This window comes from Dermacentor albipictus, chromosome 3 (genome assembly GCF_038994185.2).
Source record: "Dermacentor albipictus isolate Rhodes 1998 colony chromosome 3, USDA_Dalb.pri_finalv2, whole genome shotgun sequence".
Taxonomy (NCBI): domain Eukaryota; kingdom Metazoa; phylum Arthropoda; class Arachnida; order Ixodida; family Ixodidae; genus Dermacentor; species Dermacentor albipictus.
The window spans coordinates 45,962,503-45,980,327 of record NC_091823.1 but is presented as its reverse complement, the minus strand read 5'-3'; the positions used below and the strand labels follow the sequence as shown (position 1 = coordinate 45,980,327).

The following is a 17,825-nucleotide window of genomic DNA, read 5'->3' as shown; positions in this document are numbered from 1 at the left end:
CGTACCACACAATCTGAGATGTTGAAACGTTGCTTTATTTTCCAACGACTGCTGAAATTAGTGAATAAAAGTTTTTGATGCGCGAACATGATACACTATACTTAATAATAGCGGAAATAACTTGTTGCGGAATCTCAATTAATATTCCTAAACCCTGCAGTACACAAAGCAGGAAGCAAAGAAAATATCGCTGGATAATGTTACATACTTCAAAAAAAGAAAAAGAAATCGGCGTCATGAAGTTATTTGAAGCTCAACGACGAAGGAAGGAGGGTCAGTAGAATCAAGTGAAACAATACAAGCGCTTCTCTTGCTCTTCTCGCTTTAGTCGCTCATACCTTTTGTCGTGTTCTATGCGCTGCTACTCATTTTAGCTCTTTATGCCATTTATGGCTCGCAAAAATAAAGAATTCAACTCTAGAAGATTTGAAAAAAGAACTCTAATAAAAGTTGTATATTAATCTTTGAGTAGTTTCGTCAACATGAATAAAGTTGGGCCCTTTCGACTAAAAAAAAGGCTTAAAAAAAGCTGTGTTCTTTCTAGATAAAAATAAAAGAAAAAGAAATATGTTCATAAAAAGTGTTATGAAACGCATAAAAGACCAATACGGATATGACCTTTTTTTTTTCTTTTTTCGGCTCGAAGGCTCTCAACAGAACATCTTGTTTCTTCCCCTGCCAGTGACCTCTCGAGAAGTATAGGAAGCGTTAATAAAACTTGCTATCGGGTGTTATGTTTGTGCCTTGGGATTTGCCTTACGGGAGGCCAGTGCTGTGGTGTGTCGACCGTGGAGGCAGCGTTAATCCCCACATGGTGCCCGCTTCGGGCACGTGACGACTAAGTGCGCGGTGTGGGTGTCCTCGCGGCTGCACGGCGTCAACGACGGAAGCGGCCGTCGGCCCACCGACTGCTATTCGGCCCCTCCTCGTGCGGACAGCAGTGCACCCCACCCCTTCCTTCGTGCGGCGGCGCCAGGGGCAACCCTTTTACCGACCACCCAAGGACTATGTTTCGAAACCTTGCCTTGCAGGTCGTTCGTTCCCTTTGTCGTATGCCGGGCCATTGAACTTGCCCGGCGCCCCATACCGACCGACCGCCAGATTAGCCTGACGGCGCAGCGCGGTGCCCGGAGGCGCCGGCCACTGAAAGCGGCGTTGGGACCACGGAGGCTGCCCGGACCCTCTCTCTCTCGAACTTGTTCGTCCTTAGGGACTACCTGGGGAATCTGGGGACGGGGAAGTGTTATTTAAGCAGCTTGGAGCTGCTCGGTTGGTCTCTCCTGTTATCCACGCCAACTTGTACATACTGTATAAAGAATTCTTCGCCGAGAAAGTTCTCCTCGACTCTGACTCTGCGTGAAGTGGGGTCCTGACCTCCTGCCGGCCACGCATACCTCGGCACACGCAACAGCTGGATGGCGAGCGGTGGGATCGAGCCTGAAGTATGACGGACGACAGCACACCGAGATCACGGGGACGGACAGCTTAGGGCTGGTGAGTGTTGGCTTTGCTCTTTTGAGTGACCAGGCTGACGGGATAGAGGTGTAATCCTAGTCGCTGGTAGGGACCTGCCGCAGAAGCGTGTGTTTAGGTACTTCTGGGTAGAGGTCGAGGCATTGTCACACCAGTGTTCCGTGATGGATCTCAAACGGTTGCTTAGAACTCAGCTCATATCCCTTTGCGAGGAGCTAGGCGTTGAAGTTCAGCTTCAAATGACGAAAGCAAGTATCATTGAAGCGATTGAGAGCACGGATCTTGCGAAAGAGGTAATCGTAGAAATGTGGAACGAAATCCTAAGGCGCAAGGCAGACGAGCAGAAGCTAACAGAGCTTCAGATAGAGAAACTTCGACTTGAAGTCGAGTTGAGAAAGACAAGTGTGGTTCCGGAATCAGAGGGAGCAGGTAGACATGACCTTTATGATCTATCTAAACTTATGCAGCCCTTCAAGGTTGGGCAAGATATAGGCCTGTATCTGGTAAATTTCGAGAGAACTTGCGAAAAGTCAAAATTTGTTCGCAGCACTTGGGCGCGGCGCTTGCTTAGTTTGTTGCCCTGCTAGGCAGCAGATGTGCTTGCGAGGTTGCCTGCGGATGATTCTGACGACTATGATCAGGTAAAAGAGACCCTGTTGAAGCGGTTTCATTTGTCAGCAGAGGCATTCAGGCAGAGATTTCGAAGTCTGAACAAAAGGCAGGGCGCCACTTTTGCTGAGTTTGCTTATGAGTTAAAGGTAAATTTGGCCGAGTGGTTAAAGGGCGCCAAAGCTTTTGGCAGCTTCGAAAAGGCGTTGGAAGTGTTTGCCTTGGAGCAGTTTTATTCAAAAGTGCCGGAGGCAATGAAACTTTGGATCCAAGACAGGGATCGTGTCGAGTCGGTGCAGTCAGCCGCTGACCTGGCGGATCAGTATGCCTCACGCAGAGGAATTAAAGAGGAGGCTACGATCGCCAGTGCCAGGGAAAAGAGAGGCTGGGAGGGTACAGCTATGCCCAGTAATGGGAAAGATGCTGCGGAAGAAGTGGAGCCGAAGGTTCACGAGCAGCCGATAGGGGAACAAGAGAGAGAGATTCGCGAGAAGCGTTCACAGAAGAGCTTGTTCGGAGAACGGAGGCCGGTGACGTGCTTTAACTGCAACGAAACCGGTCACATAGCTGTCGGCTGCCGCAAACCAAGGGTTGTGTTTGCGTACGTTTCTGACTCGCAGACTAATGATGAGCTGCTCAAATCGCACCTGTCTAAACTGCAGGTGAATGGGAAAAGCTGCAACGTGTTGCGGGACAGTGGAGCAACCATTGACTTGGTGCACCCAGATTATGTGAAGCAGGAGCAGTACAATGGCAAATGCGCTTGGATAAAGCCTGTGTTAGAAGACACGACTGTCTGCCTTCCGGTCGCAGATGTGGTGCTCAGCGGGCCGTTCGGTGAAGTGTGTACTGAGGCGGCTGTTTCTAACAAGCTGCCGCCGCAGTACACTTACTTGTTCTCTAACCGCACCGATCGCCTACTGAGGGACCAGGGTAAAGATTGGGTAGAGGGTAGCGTTCCGGCTCTAACGACATCTAAAGCACGTGCCTTGGCTGCTAAGCTGGAAATGAAAGAACGGGATACCGACGTGGAAGTAAGCAATCCACTCGGCGATGAGTGCGAAATTGAGCCAGAGAACCCTTCAGTATCTGTGAGTAGTGAGGGAGAGACTGTTAAGCATGAGAGAGAGATTGCAGAAAATGCAGCGGTGAAGGCTCTTGGGCAATCAGGCGGACAAACCAAGTTCGAGAGCACATTGATGAAGGACGTCGAATGTGTCGACGGGTTGTTTGTCCTGCCGTGCTCTAGTTCACTAGATAGCATGCTCGCAAAAGTGACGAGAGAGGTTCTCATGAAGGAGCAAACAGTTAATTTGGCTCTCAACATGACGGAGGAAGTGGCGACAGAAATTCCGTGTCTAAGCGAAATGAAGGAAATTACGGGTGCGAAAGATGTGATGAGGGTCGCTGCGTCTCGGGAAGCTTTGACAGACCTGCGATTGGCTGATCCAAATAACTTGGTAGAAGAGAACATGGATTTGTTTTCTCAAAATCCAGGAAAGACGGAACTGATGGCTCACGACACCGAACTCGCATCCGAGACTCCAGTGAAGTCACGAGCTTACAGGACGGCACCGAGACAGCAGGAAATGTTAAAAAGAGAAATTGAGCGGATGCTGGAACTTAGAATAATCGAGCCTTGCGAGAGCTTCTATGCTTCTCCGCTCATTCTTGTAGAGGTCCCGGGTAAAGACCCACCGCCTAGCACTGAATATAGGAAGCTGAATGCGACAACCAAAGATCAGATGTGTCCCATTCCCCAATATTCAGAACAAGCGGCTCCACTGACCGATGCCCTAAGAAAATCGGCTCTTGAAAGAGTAATTTGGGATGACGCCAAGGGGGACGCGTTTCAGGGGCTAAAAGCAGCTCTCTCGGCTTCTCCCGTGCTGCGTGCACCGAACTACGACCGACCCTCCATTGTACAGTGCGATGCAGGCAATCGTGGGTTGGGGGTTGTGTTGTGTCAGGAGGGTGACAATGGTGAAGAGCACCCAGTGTTATGCGCCAGCCGAAAGCTCACGGTACGAGAGGAGGCCTATAGCTCATCGGAAAAAGAAGGTGCATGCCTTGTTTGGGCATCTCAAAACCTAGCCTGCTACCTTTACGGAACGACATTTGTCTTTGTGACCGATCATTGCCCGCTAAAGTGGCTGGCTCAAATGTCAGGCAAGAATCCCCGATTGTTAAGGTGGAGTCTAGCACTTCAGGAGCTGAATTTCGGCGTGCGCTATTGAAAGGGAGCAGCTAAGGCCAATGCTGATCGTTTAAGCCGCGCCTTTTAGTTTATCTTGCCGGCTTGTACTAGATTTCTTTTGACTGCAACTGTATAGTTTTGTTTATTTGCTTTGTGAAGAAGCGAGAACACTTGTGTGACTGCCAGAAGTTAACGAAGTACATGTATAGGAGTTTTCACTGTCAATGTCAGCTTGGTCGCTTGGGGAGTACGGCTTGCACTGCCGAGCCAGTGGTTTCGTTCTACGTGATTTAGGAGAAAATCAAGAGACAGGAGGCGAAGCAGATCTCTTCCGTCGAGCAGCTGAGACTTCTCACCGTACGAGATCTTCCCCGTTGGCGGAGGAGCTGTTATGTTTGTGCCTTGGGATTTGCCTTACGGGAGGCCAGTGCTGTGGTGTGTCGACCGTGGAGGCAGCGTTAATCCCCACATGGTGCCCGCTTCGGGCACGTGACGACTAAGTGCGCGGCGTGGGTGTCCTCGCGGCTGCACGGCGTCAACGACGGAAGCGGCCGTCGGCCCACCGACTGCTATTCGGCCCCTCCTCGTGCGGACAGCAGTGCACCCCACCCCTTCCTTCGTGCGGCGGCGCCAGGGGCAACCCTTTTACCGACCACCCAAGGACTATGTTTCGAAACCTTGCCTTGCAGGTCGTTCGTTCCCTTTGTCGTATGCCGGGCCATTGAACTTGCCCGGCGCCCAATACCGACCGACCGCCAGATTAGCCTGACGGCGCAGCGCGGTGCCCGGAGGCGCCGGCCACTGAAAGCGGCGTTGGGACCACGGAGGCTGCCCGGACCCTCTCTCTCTCGAACTTGTTCGTCCTTAGGCACTACCTGGGGAATCTGGGGACGGGGAAGTGTTATTTAAGCAGCTTGGAGCTGCTCGGTTGGTCTCTCCTGTTATCCACGCCAACTTGTACATACTGTATAAAGAATTCTTCGCCGAGAAAGTTCTACTCGACTCTGACTCTGCGTGAAGTGGGGTCCTGACCTCCTGCCGGCCACGCATACCTCGGCACACGCAACACGGGCTATTTGGTGTATGCTTCATACAGCGAAAAATACGCACAACACTAAGGAAAAGACAGGCGAAAGGAAACGGCGTCAGAACGGAGGTCAGGGCCCGCTATAGAAGAAATACAACTGACGCCTTTTCTTTTCACCGGTCTTTTCCTTGGTGTTGTGCGCCTTTTATGGTGCATGATGCATGTACGAGGTGTGCCGTCGAGCTCATGCTGTCTTCCGCGCTTCGCTATTTTTCTTTTGTTTTCATATTCCCGTTGCAAGTTAACGGCCACACGTGCCGAAGACGCTGTCGTGGGCATTGTCATCTTTCGCAGCTTTCACGCGAGCATGTCCTCCTACCGCTGGTTATGTTTATCTGACGATTTCCTTTCACACTACAAGCTCGTGTGAGGGTTTCTTCTCTTTAGTGTCTGTATCTTAATCGGTCTCTACATCCTTTCTCGTATATATATATATATATATATATATATATATATATATATATATATATATATATATATATATATACACAAGAGCAGTTGTAGAGACCGATATTAAGATACAGTTGACTGTGACAAAGGCTGGTCCACCAGCGGAAAAGTCAGTGAAATATACTGTGCTTATTGAACGTACGTCGTAGTCGTACCCTTTTTCTTCATTTTACTACCGGGACCAGCGTGATTTCCTCAGCCATTACTATATATATACATATATATATATATATATATATATATATATATATATATATATATATATATATATATATATATATATATATATATATATATATATATATATATATATATATACAGTGAAGTAGACGCACGTATGAAGCGGTTTATTGACGTTTCGGCCGGGGTCCGGCCTTCATCAGACTGATGAAGGCCGGACCCCGGCCGAAACGTCAATAAGCCGCTTCATACGCGTGTCTACTTCGCTGTGAATATTTACCCGGAGCCAGCACTGCTTGTTTTCTGGTATATATATATATATATATATATGACAGTGTTTATGTGCATACATGTACCTTAACGGCATGCTATCTGGTGCCTTTTACGTCACTGGCTGATCGATGATCTGTACCACACACACGTGTCTTCAGAAGCTGTTCTGGGGCAAGAAATTGTCCCTTGGGCAAGAAGAGCGTCGTACTGGACGAACTTATGAGGTGCTCCTCGAGCAATTTATGTCGCATCGCAGCATGTAGTACGTTCTCCGGCGCGGATGAAGAAACTGCTCTCCTTCCCGTCTGTGGTGTGCAGCGTGCCGTAAGATACGACCTTGCCTGGTGGAGTCAGGCATGAGAATCCTTTAAGCCGGCTTAGCAACTCTGGGTGTTCGCACGGCACGTTGACGAAAACGTGCTACCGGGTGCGTCGGCCCGCGTCTATCGATCCGGGGACGCTTTAGCGAAAGCAGACTCCAGTGTGCTTGCTCCAGAGGGCTTGGAGCAACCCGCCATTGGATCGAGTTTTGTTTAGGCCCATCTATTCTTTAGACTCGTTTCATACTCTCACCTTTCCTTGGTCCTATACCTTCCGTCATTCTACATTAGAAGAAAGGGGACGGGTTCGTCGTGTTCTCTTGTGAGTGGCAAGCGGAGATTTACATTAAAGGAGTGCTTACCTTTACGTTATACGCAATTAAAAACGCACAACAGACGTGTGCAAAATCTGTACATATAATGTCGGCTCATAGGTATGTCTAAAGCACGCAAACCTGTTACTGGAGCAGAATTGCGCGTAAAAATACGGAAAATATGTCGTTTTCGAAAAAGAAAAAGAAAAAAAAACATGGCAGAAACGGCCGTTAACATATGCAAATGCTCCTTGTTTTAAGTTTTGCGGATGCTTCACCCGTAGCAATACAGTGGCTGCACTGCTGTGCAAGAAACTGACTGAATTCCGCGTCTTTGTTACGCGAACATCCGTGTTTTTTGCAAGAGAAACTATACACCATGTCTGAATGAGCTGTACTCGCAGGATTTCAGCTAACAATATTGTATTTAACATGCAAACTGTATGCATTATGAAGATACCTATACAATGAGCGAGAGTTATAGCTTTCTGCCAAAAGCTGAAATAACAATCGTATATTTAAATATGTGTTTCTGCACCCTCTATTCCACCCTCTATTCCAGCCGAATTTCGCCGCGCACACGGGTCTTGTGGCGATGATCATATCCGCAAATACATCCGTGTACTTCCATTTTTTTTCACATTATTTGGTGTCAACGCATTCCAGTTTATATTACAACATAAGTGTTTAAGTGGGCAAGGAATGGTGCGCATACGCGCCCATGTAAACAAACTTGCGCCACTCAGGTACTGGTGCACACTGTCAATCGCGGATGAACTTTTCGAATATCAGAAACAACCCAAGAGTGAAAGGGGTTTACTGAACTGTACAGTATACTTGCACAAGATTTCAACCATCCCGTTATAGTTCAAAATATATAATCTCTGTCAATAACTGTCCCTTCATTTACACACCACGATTAAGCATAATCTGCACTGTTCATGTGCTGTCAATACTTCCGGTAAGTTGTTCTCGCAAACATTTGGCGCGCATCATCTTGACACAAGGCCGGCGAGCCCGCACGGTTTTGTACGGCACAATAATGTTCTCGAACATGCACCGACATGCACTGTATGCAGACTATGCGATGGCAACCAAAATTTAGTACCCACAGTACTAGGTACCTCAAGAAAAAGAAGTAGAAGAAGAAAGAAATGCCCAGTGCCGAGTTTGCGCAACAATTCAATCTTTATTTCTTTTTTCACCGAACATGCAGCACCGCTTATTCGATGAGCTTTATTCTACCCATTCTACTCAACTAATTGTGATTTGATAACTTTATTCGGAATCCGGCGATTGGGAGGCCCGGGCCTGGGGCCGCCTAGATGGCCACTGGGAGCTGCTGCTCCCGTGCGGCTTCCTTGGCTCGCTGGACGGCCCAAAGTTGGTCTTGGAGTTCTGAGCTGAGCAGCACGGCCGACCACCGCGCCCGTAGATTTTCTGGGGAGACTGCCATTTTATTTTGGTATATTTCGCATCCCCACAACATGTGTTGAAGGGTGGCTCTAACAGGCTTGCATAGCTTGCACATATCACTCTCGTATATATCGGGGTAGAAAGTTTTTAGTTGCACGGGACTCGTATAAGTTTCTGTTTGTAGTCTCCTCCAAGTAATGGACTCAGCTCTGTTCAGTTTAGTGTGAGGCGGTGGTAATACTCGCCTCCAATTTTGATAAAATTTGGTAATATCGCTAAATCATCTTAATATAGCCTTTTCTCTCCATATTTCCTCCTCCGCGTTCTCCTGACCGATGGAAGTCACTCTTTGCTCAGCTAGGCGAGTAAGACCTCGAGCTTCGCGGTGTGCTACCTCGTTGAGGTTGACAGCGGGAATGTCTGGAGTCGCATGCGCTGGCAAGCAATGCAATTGTCTGCCGTTCTTTTCTGCAGATTAGTCGTGGAAGCAGCCCACATTGAGCGAAAGGGCACGTGGTGCGTTCGACGCGCTTTCTCAGCAGGAATTAGCGTACCTACATAGCTCGATACGGTGACGGATGCCCTGTGTGCACGCGGCCTGGTTTTGCGTTCCTCGATTGACCATGTAATCGCTTGTGTCGCTTATACATTTGATGTATGTTTCAGTAAACGTAGTTGTCAGTCAGCGCTCGTCCTATGTCCTTTCGCTCCATCGTCGTCTTGTTCCCGCTGTTCCCATTATGAATGTATACCAACTCGTCCAACTTTCCACTTTAATAGAGACTGTGTTGGTCGTCCAGGTCTTCAAAGGAAAGCTTGGCCTCCCACGTTTCAGTTGTCGTGTGAATCTGCGGTGAGTTGGGGCGCTCTTGTTTTGCCTCTATGGGGCGGCCTTCTTTGGAGTCATCTTGTGGAGCTTGTGAGGTAGGGTCTGCGGATGTGTTACGCAGTGGGCAATCCTGGACCATGTTTTGCAGGGTGTCTGGGACGTCAGCAATGGAGGCATGTGTACAAGTACTGCGCAGAATACAGTCTGTGCGTGATTATTCCGTGTACGTAGGTGTTTGTCTGTAGGCGGCGCAGGATGACTTCCTCCTCTTGTGTGGTGAAGCGTACGTTCTTCTGTTGAGTCAGTGGCACTGCAGAAGCTCCGAGTAGCTTCTGTTTTCCGGTTCTCGTAGTATATTTTAGTTTTTTTATCATTTTTCTTTTGGCGCGCGAGTTCACGTCGCAAGAAGTGCCGGCAACACGCGCTGCTAGTATCGCGTTTCAATCGATGGGCGCTGTTCGTTGGCCACAAACCGCCATTATACCATTTTTTTCTTTCGTGGTAGGGTGGATTCAATCATTGATAAATTCGGTGCCGATCTGGCTCGATCACCGAAAATGCACCGTGCGACAACCGTATGATTCGCGTATAAGAAATGAGTCGTCCCAAACCCTTTCCCCTTGTTGAGTTCTTCTGTTCCTTTCCCGATAGGTCACGTGGTCCCATTTTTAGCGAAGTCCGAAAACGATGGAACAGGGTCCGAATGAACAGCTTTGCTGTAAAAACAAACTGCACTTGTGGGCTATCGCACCTGGTGAACCTTTATCACGGCGATCGCTAACGAAAGTGATGGGCATCCGGGAGTCCCCACGAAAATGAGGGCTCTCCCTCGCGTAACAGACGTTTTGCGAATCGTATTCTATATAAGTGTGGGAATTAACACTTCTGGAGGCAAATGTAGCGTTTCAATCCTTAAACTCGGCCACGGTATCAAGCTAGGTAGCACGTGTATCCTTCTACAATTTCGCGCGGCTTGGTTCAGAAAGTACACTGCGTAGCTTTTATTGTTCTCCGAGATCGCTGCGTGCTTTCAACGAAACGTTTCCTTAAAGCAATAAAGTATTTTTCGTTTACAGCTCATTCATTTTATCGCCTAATAACCGCCAAATTAGGAACTCCGAGATGATTAGCTAATGTGCGCCGCTGAATCTCGGTAAAAACTATTGAACGGAGAAATTTAATGGCTAGATAACACTTATAATGTCTAGACGGATTCTGTGGCGCCGAATTCATTAGGTCAGCGTATATCAGAAGCATCAGACACGCATACCCGTTTTGCCGTTATTTGCAGCCCAGATACGTGCTGACATGTGTTCGGAATTCCTGTTGGGTATCTTAAATGCAATGTAGCCCACAAACATTTGAAAAGCTTGTCATCTTATTTTATTTTATCTCTTTTTTTCCTGTCACATTTAATTATTGTTTAACCCCCTTGCCTAAGCATCTGCAGGGTCGCCAGATGATTTTGAAAATTGCTAATCTTTTGTCTTTCCTTCGCTTTTTCTTCCGTCTGCTCAGTGTTTCGCCCACACACTTCTTTTACTGACTGAGAATATTTCGGCGTGCTCGAAGAGTGCAGATCACGGCATCAGAGGTCTCCTTATTTTTTGCCCTTTACTCTAACTCCCATGGCTCTTACTATTTTTTTTCATAATTAGCTTCATTATTAGCAGAAATATAACGGACCTTGCATTAACTCTTCGAGAACTACGACCACGTTGCACATGTTTACGCGGGCAAGGCGTGACAGCAGCCTATGTTTAATTAGCTTTACACTAGAAGTACGCTTACTGGCTAGGACTACGGTCATCATTGATAAGAAGACTAGTGGTAATTCTCCTAGCTACAAAACTCATAAATGGGCGCGCTTTCACACACACGCACACACGCACACACGCACACACGTACACTCGCACATGCACACGCACGCACACGCACACGCCCGCACACATGTACTCCGTACTTTTCCTGTGACTAAACCTGAAACTTCCTTTGAATTATCTCCAGTGGGGGCATGTTTACTTTCCCCTGCTATCCCTGAACCCCGTGGCGTCAAGGAGGCTCCTGGAATCTAAATGGACAGCCGGGTGGATGTCTTCTCAGTATAATAAGATATGCTCCATCGTTTCCCCTAGCATTCTCACGGCGCGCGCGCACGTTTCTTCTTCCTTTGTGCCCCGCTTTATAGCTACTCGCTCTAAGGCATCCCGCCATCGTTTGGAAAAGTGGAGAGCTTCCCTTTGTGTTATCACAAAAGGTTTTTCTCCTCCAGCACTGCATTATTTAACTGCCATGCTGGCGCTACACGTGGGCGCAGGCACCGCGTTTCTTTCTGGTAAAGCCAGTATCAAAGGCAGTGCAGCGCTGCAGCGTTTCGCTTCTTACGACACACCTAACTCAATCGATGCCCGTCAGGGCGCCGAGTTATTTTCCCTCAGCGCAAGTGTGGAATGCGCAGTGCAAGGTAGAAAGCATTCCGTAAGCATTTACACAAGATTGGAGCGTTCAAAGCTCCCTGCTCATTTCCGCTTTTCATGAGCGTTGCCCTGGAGCCAAAAAGCTGCTGCACACAGATATAACGAGTGAAATCGAGAACGGAGGAAATACGAGGATAGAATTGGCAAAAACGATGTTCGTCAGTGCATGACGCCCGGAATGTGGCACGATTCAGTTCACGAGTTTCTCACAGCCATATGATGTGGAAGTATATATTTATTAATAGTTTACGTTATTTCTAATCATTATGCTAAAGCCGTAGTGTACGAACTGTTTACTTGTCGTTTCGTCTAAAGAATCTAGGAAGATTTAATAGTGGTCCTGCTTCCACAATTGCTTCAGAGTTAAATGCGATCCAGTAAGGCCAGATTTTCTTTATTTTTCTTTCCCTTTTTGGTGTATGGAGCGTTTGGTGTATGGAGTCACTCACAGCTTGTTTTACTTGGAGCATGTTCTTGAAGACAGTGTGCTTTGTTTGCCTAACTGATTCTTCTGGCTCGCAGCTTTCAGCCTTTAGCCGAGGAAAAAGTTGCACGCACCTGAAAGTTTTCTTTTATGCGAAGCATATTACGAGGGCTCAACCCAGCTCCTCAGGCGCGGCGGTGACCATGAAATCACGTGACACCGTGACGTCACGACAGAGGAGAAGTGGCTTTGGCTCAACTCTTGCAAGACGGGCTGGGTGGGAATCGAACCAGGGTCTCCGGAGTGTGGGACGGAGACGCTACCACTGAGCCACGAGTACAACGCTTCAAAGCGGTACAAAAGCGCCTCTAGTGAATGCGGTGTTGCCTTAGAAACGCGCTGTTTCTAAGGCGTGCGTCTCTTGCTCAGGCGCACATTTCGTTGCCGCGCCGAACGCTGCTTTGCTCGACGCTCACCGCGTCCAATGCGGGGCGCGTAGTCGCTGCCCTGTAGCCCATTGTCTTACACCCCTTGGCGGGTCGACGGGAACGCTGTCGCGTTCCACTCTTGAAGGCGAAGAAGTAATGCATGAGTTGTTTCTTCGTCTAGCCGAACCAAATATAGCCAAGCAACAGCAGTTCACCAGGCTAAACAGTGGTTCAACAACTAAAATAAAGGCTAGTATGCTTCGCATCCTGGGCTTAACCTTACCTAAGCCACAGCCATTTTTTCTATCGGTGGAAAGGCTTCATAATAAAAGACTTGGATATGTCGTTGCATTACAGTATCTGTCTATATATGTTTATGTATCCTTATTTTGCCTAACCATGGAGCACAACAGGGAAACACTGTGATCGAGTACGTGATCAAAGACAAATGGAAGTGCTTCTGAGACGTTTCCTATGCATGCGGCTATCGTTTTGAACCACCTCCTCTTTGGTGTCCTCTACATATTTAACTACAGTTTGGTGCGCGCAACGTAAGCTGAGGCTAATTTGAGCGGGAGCTGACAATGAACTGTATTTTGTGCTGGAGCCGGGCTTGTCTTGGCTCTATGTGTGTTTCGAGAGGGCGTTTCGTGTACGTATAGCGCTTCAGTGCGTGCAATGCTATTGAAGGCTTATACCATGTTTTGCTCCTCTGTATGCGCTGCGCTGCATACAAGTGTGGTCTTAAAATCTGCTCGAGATCTACGTGGCCTGAAGTGCCCTATGTTCTTGAACATCAAAGTATCGCTGCTACTGCGTCGTGCTCAATGATGTTTTTTTTAGCCTACCCCAGGGACACTGATTTGAACCACACAATCTGGATGCTCGTCGCACCGTATGTTACTCATGCATCTTATCTGTGTACTGCCTGTGTATGAATTAAGTCACTTCATGCACCGCCAATCTCCTTTGGAGTAGAATATGCTTGGCATGTGGCCCGACAAATACCTAAAACACTCATTTAAAAACCTCTCTCTCTCTCGTGGGTTCGATTTAACGCGAAATTACATTGAATGCTGAAAATATAATTAAGTTTGCTGCATGGTTTGTTTATTGAGGGTGCACTTTGTTTAACCCAAAGGTAGTAGCCACTCTTAATGGGAATCGCATGGTGGTTATCAAGCGCTTCTATGTAGTAGCAGCCACTGGCGTGGGCGTTTCCTCAGCGATAATGAATCTGTTTTTAAGTTCTCCTGATGGAGCTCACTCAGACACACCAATGCTTAAAAAAACACAAAAGAATCAAGGTACTTTAGTTAAAAATCAACGCTACAATACTGAAAGCCTGGCTAGCAAAAAGATCAATACATGTTATTGCACTATAGAGCACACTAACATACGCGAAGAAGCTTTTCAGCCTTTTAATTTTTTTTTCTGCGTGTGCACGTGCTTGCGGGTAGGTAATATACGGCTACTGGCATTTATCCTCCTTTTTAAGGCATGTATTGTGGTTGCATAAAAAGCCATTAGGTATTTCTTGTTGCAGTCGTTCGTATGTGACGTTTAAGTAGAGTACATCAGTCGGTTCTTGTTATCTCGTTTGATGCGCTGCAGAGCGCGTACATCATCGAAAAATAAACGTTGGCGCGGTCTATAGGCACGCTTTACCTACCAAGTGTGTTATATATGTTATACGTATATTGTAGCAGGATGTGGCCATCGCTAATGAATGTTTCGTGGCTGCGCGGTCGTTCACTCTTTCGCGCACATGAACGAGCCATTTGCGCGCGCATAAAGGCGTGCTACAGTAGGGGTCAATAACACCCCTTTCGCCATACACCATTTCGTGCTTAAGGGTCTACCGAACGCGATGGTTCGCGAACGATAACAACCTACTCTGAAAAGCTGCCTGAGTCGCTCCAGGTTCCCATTAGAACACCGGTCCCCAGCTAGCGTAAAACGTGGAACGGAAATAGAATGGCCGTCAGGTACGCTCGTGTCGAAACTGCAAGCGTTTGTACGTTTTCTGGGATGAACGATTTCGCTTCGTGGCTTCGCGGTACGGAGGAGACGCAGGTACATTAGGCAATGGCAGAAAGGGACTGGGATGAAGAAACAGCCCCCATGTCTCAACTGCGGCGAGCTGAAAGAAAACATTTTTTCACCACACTTTTCAGTACCTTTTCTTTTTTCCCCTGTGCAGAGTAGCAGACCAGAGCATGGTAGCTCAGGCCGACCTCTCTGCCTTTCTATTAAGTTATATCTCTATGTAATATATAAGAAAATATCGGCAACTCATTTTTTTAACATGTATGTGTAGTAACGACCCTCTTCTGTGCTGTTTACACTTAAGAACACGCGCAGAGAAGATCCCAGTGGCGTCGCAACGGTAATTGTGAGAATGTGTGTTCCAAGATGAAACCGTATAGCAATCTTGTAGCACGTTATGGGATAGACGGACGGACGGACGGACGGACGGACGGACGGACGGACGGACGGACGGACGGACCGACGGACAGACGGACAGACGGACGGATGGACGGACGGATGGACGGACGGACGGACGGACGGACAGACAGACAGACAGACATAAATACATACATACATACATACATACATACATACATACATACATACATACATACATACATACATACATACATACATACATACATACATACATACATACATACATACATACATACATACATACATACATACATACATATACAGACAAAGACGACTGGGCCATAGCGGACCGGACTGTACTGGACTGGAGAAGACTGGACTGGACCATAGCGGACCGGACTGTACCGTACTGAACTGGACAAGACTAGACTGGACCATAGCGAAATGGACCAGACTGTACTGAACTGGACAAGACTAGACCGGACTATAGCGGACTGGACCGGACTGTACTGGACTGGACCGGACTGTACCAGACTGGACCGGATCGGCTGGCTGCGCAAAACACAAGCAATAATATTATTGGGTGAATCGTTGCGCAGCAACCGTCAACGATTGTTGCCAAGTAAGCGAATAGCCGAACGCTTCTATAAAAAAAAATTGCGTCTTTAAAGGAACGAATGCACTTTTTTGGGTATAGTATAAATATCGTATAGTATATAGTCCTGGGTATAATCGATAGTCAATCCACTTTCTCTGGTATTGTCACTACTCAAGTCTGACTGCGCTGCCAGTGCTTCTATGGTATTCTTCAGGGACAAAGCAATTACAGGGCTCAGTGGTATATGTGCCTCCAGTGTCCTAAGTGCCAGTGATATCGGCCATGTAAACTAATGTGCCATGTTATCATATACTTTACTTCAGTGCTGCTTTAAACGCACCATAGGTAGGTTTCATTCATATGTTGCATGAGCTCACATCGCTAATCTCCATAAATACTTCGTTTAGCGCGAAACAACGAACACAAGAAAGGCGACAGGACAAAGCGCCGGGTCCTGTCGCCTTTCTTGTGTTCGTTGTTTTGCGCTAAACGAAGTGTTTATGGATCCGCACCAACTAGCTCGCCAACGCATTGTGCTGCTAATCTCCGTCTCGAAATGGGACACTGGTGAAGCCGTTAGCGCATAGAGCAAGTGAAACCACGTGAGTGTGTTAGAGCAGATAACCTCACGGCTTGCTGATGTCTCCTTTTTATCGCAAGAAACGACTCAAGGAAATCAAGGAGGAGTACGCTTCTTAACAGCCTGTCCTTCACGGCTTAGGGAACGTAACGCACAAACGGCTCCTTCCTACGGCATGATTGTTAGATCTCGTACTTCACCGCTATGCCACGGCAGCCGCAGTCCCACACTCAACTTCTTCCTCTAGTGGGCTTCTGTTTACATGCGTTCGGCATATGCACACATTTCGTTTCATACTACACTTTGTTGTCTCATAACATGCAATACACCTTAGTAGCAAAATATGTCGTTTACACGAGATGCGGTATATACGTTCGAAAACTGGTATAATGCGATTCAGTCGCAAGCATGCAACAGTAACTCTCATATGCCAGTTGAAGCAACAAGAGGCGTTATTTGCCTACAACTCAATACAGAAAACGTAGATTACATTTTTGACATGGAATAAAGGTTGTGGGCCTATTCTCGACTATAGTGACAACCATCACCTATGGGCTTGAGGCGAGATATGACAGCCAGCCTGCCAGAGTGTGATCATAAACATCACAACGGACGACTGATATAACACACAACAATCACGGCTGGCCGAGTGGTGGAAGCGCAGGAAACCGCGATTGCCATGGCCATGCACGCAGAAGCGAATACCGTCATCAGCGATAGCAAGCAGGCCATCGGCAATTTCGTCCGCGGTAGAATTTCCGAACAGGCATACCATGTCGTCACGCGGCGCCCTATAAGCGGCTGGAGAACCCTCGTGTGGACTCCCGCTCACGCGGCTGTGCCCGGCAACGCGTCGGCTTACAGTTTGGCTCGAGAACTCGCGCGTCGAGCCTCGTCCGTGGATGCGGCCGGCGTGAACGAGGCGGCGAGACACGAGAAAGCCTGGGAGACTTATCACGAAATAGCCCATAGGCATCGCTTGAGGCGTCGCGCACTCCGACCACCGGCCAAGCAACTCGATAAAACGCAAGCGGTCGCGTTTAGGCGACTCTAGACAAACACCTATCCACACCGAAAGTACATTAATAAAATCACAGGAGGCAAAGAAAGTGACCTATGTAGGCTTTCTTCAGAAAAAGGGAGACTGACACATATAATGTGGGAATGCACCTCGCTCCCGTTCTCTCAATCAGTCTCACAGCAGCGAGACTGACTGGACAGCCTGGCTCAAGTCCGTGGACGTCGACCGACAGCTTGAACTCGTGGACTGGGCGGAGAAGGCCAAGCAGGCCTAGGGCCTTACTTGAGCCCGATCCCTCAGGTACCTCCCCCTTTCCCCTTCCCGCTTTCAATAAAGTTTACCACCACCTACCAAAATAAAATGCGAATAGGATGCTCTCGGAAATAGTCCGAGCGCCCCAGGACCGTTAATGGTCAGCCGCCTGCGCTCCGTTCTCCATCATGAATAGGCGCGTCCTCATGTCGTCCGTCTTCGTCACGCGGTCGTCGTTATATCTTTGTGATCACTTAGACATTGTCATATCGTTATAGTTATGCGATCGTTGTCATACCGCCTTTGTCCTTACAGTGGCGTCATTTTTTCTTCATTATTACATCGTGCTCAGTGCGCCAGCGTTATCGAATTGTCGTCGTGCCGCCATGCTCATGGGCGACCTTGGCAAGCGAGCGCCGTATCAAAGAAGGACGATGCAGGAGCGTTTCACGTATAGTAGATGCAACGTAAATCTCAGAATGGCCACT

General features: G+C 47.9%; 1 protein-coding gene across 1 annotated transcript in view; it reads left to right on the top strand.

Annotated features, from left to right (window-relative positions):
• LOC139057698 (uncharacterized) overlaps positions 1-17,359 on the top strand; it is a 47,383-nt gene extending 30,024 nt beyond the window's left edge. The window contains exons 2-3 of the mRNA XM_070536436.1: positions 2,061-4,106; positions 17,258-17,359. Of these exons, the coding sequence (XP_070392537.1) occupies positions 2,061-4,106; positions 17,258-17,359 (2,148 nt within the window). The remainder of the gene's footprint in view (positions 1-2,060; positions 4,107-17,257) is intronic.
• Positions 17,360-17,825: the final 466 nt, after the last annotated feature.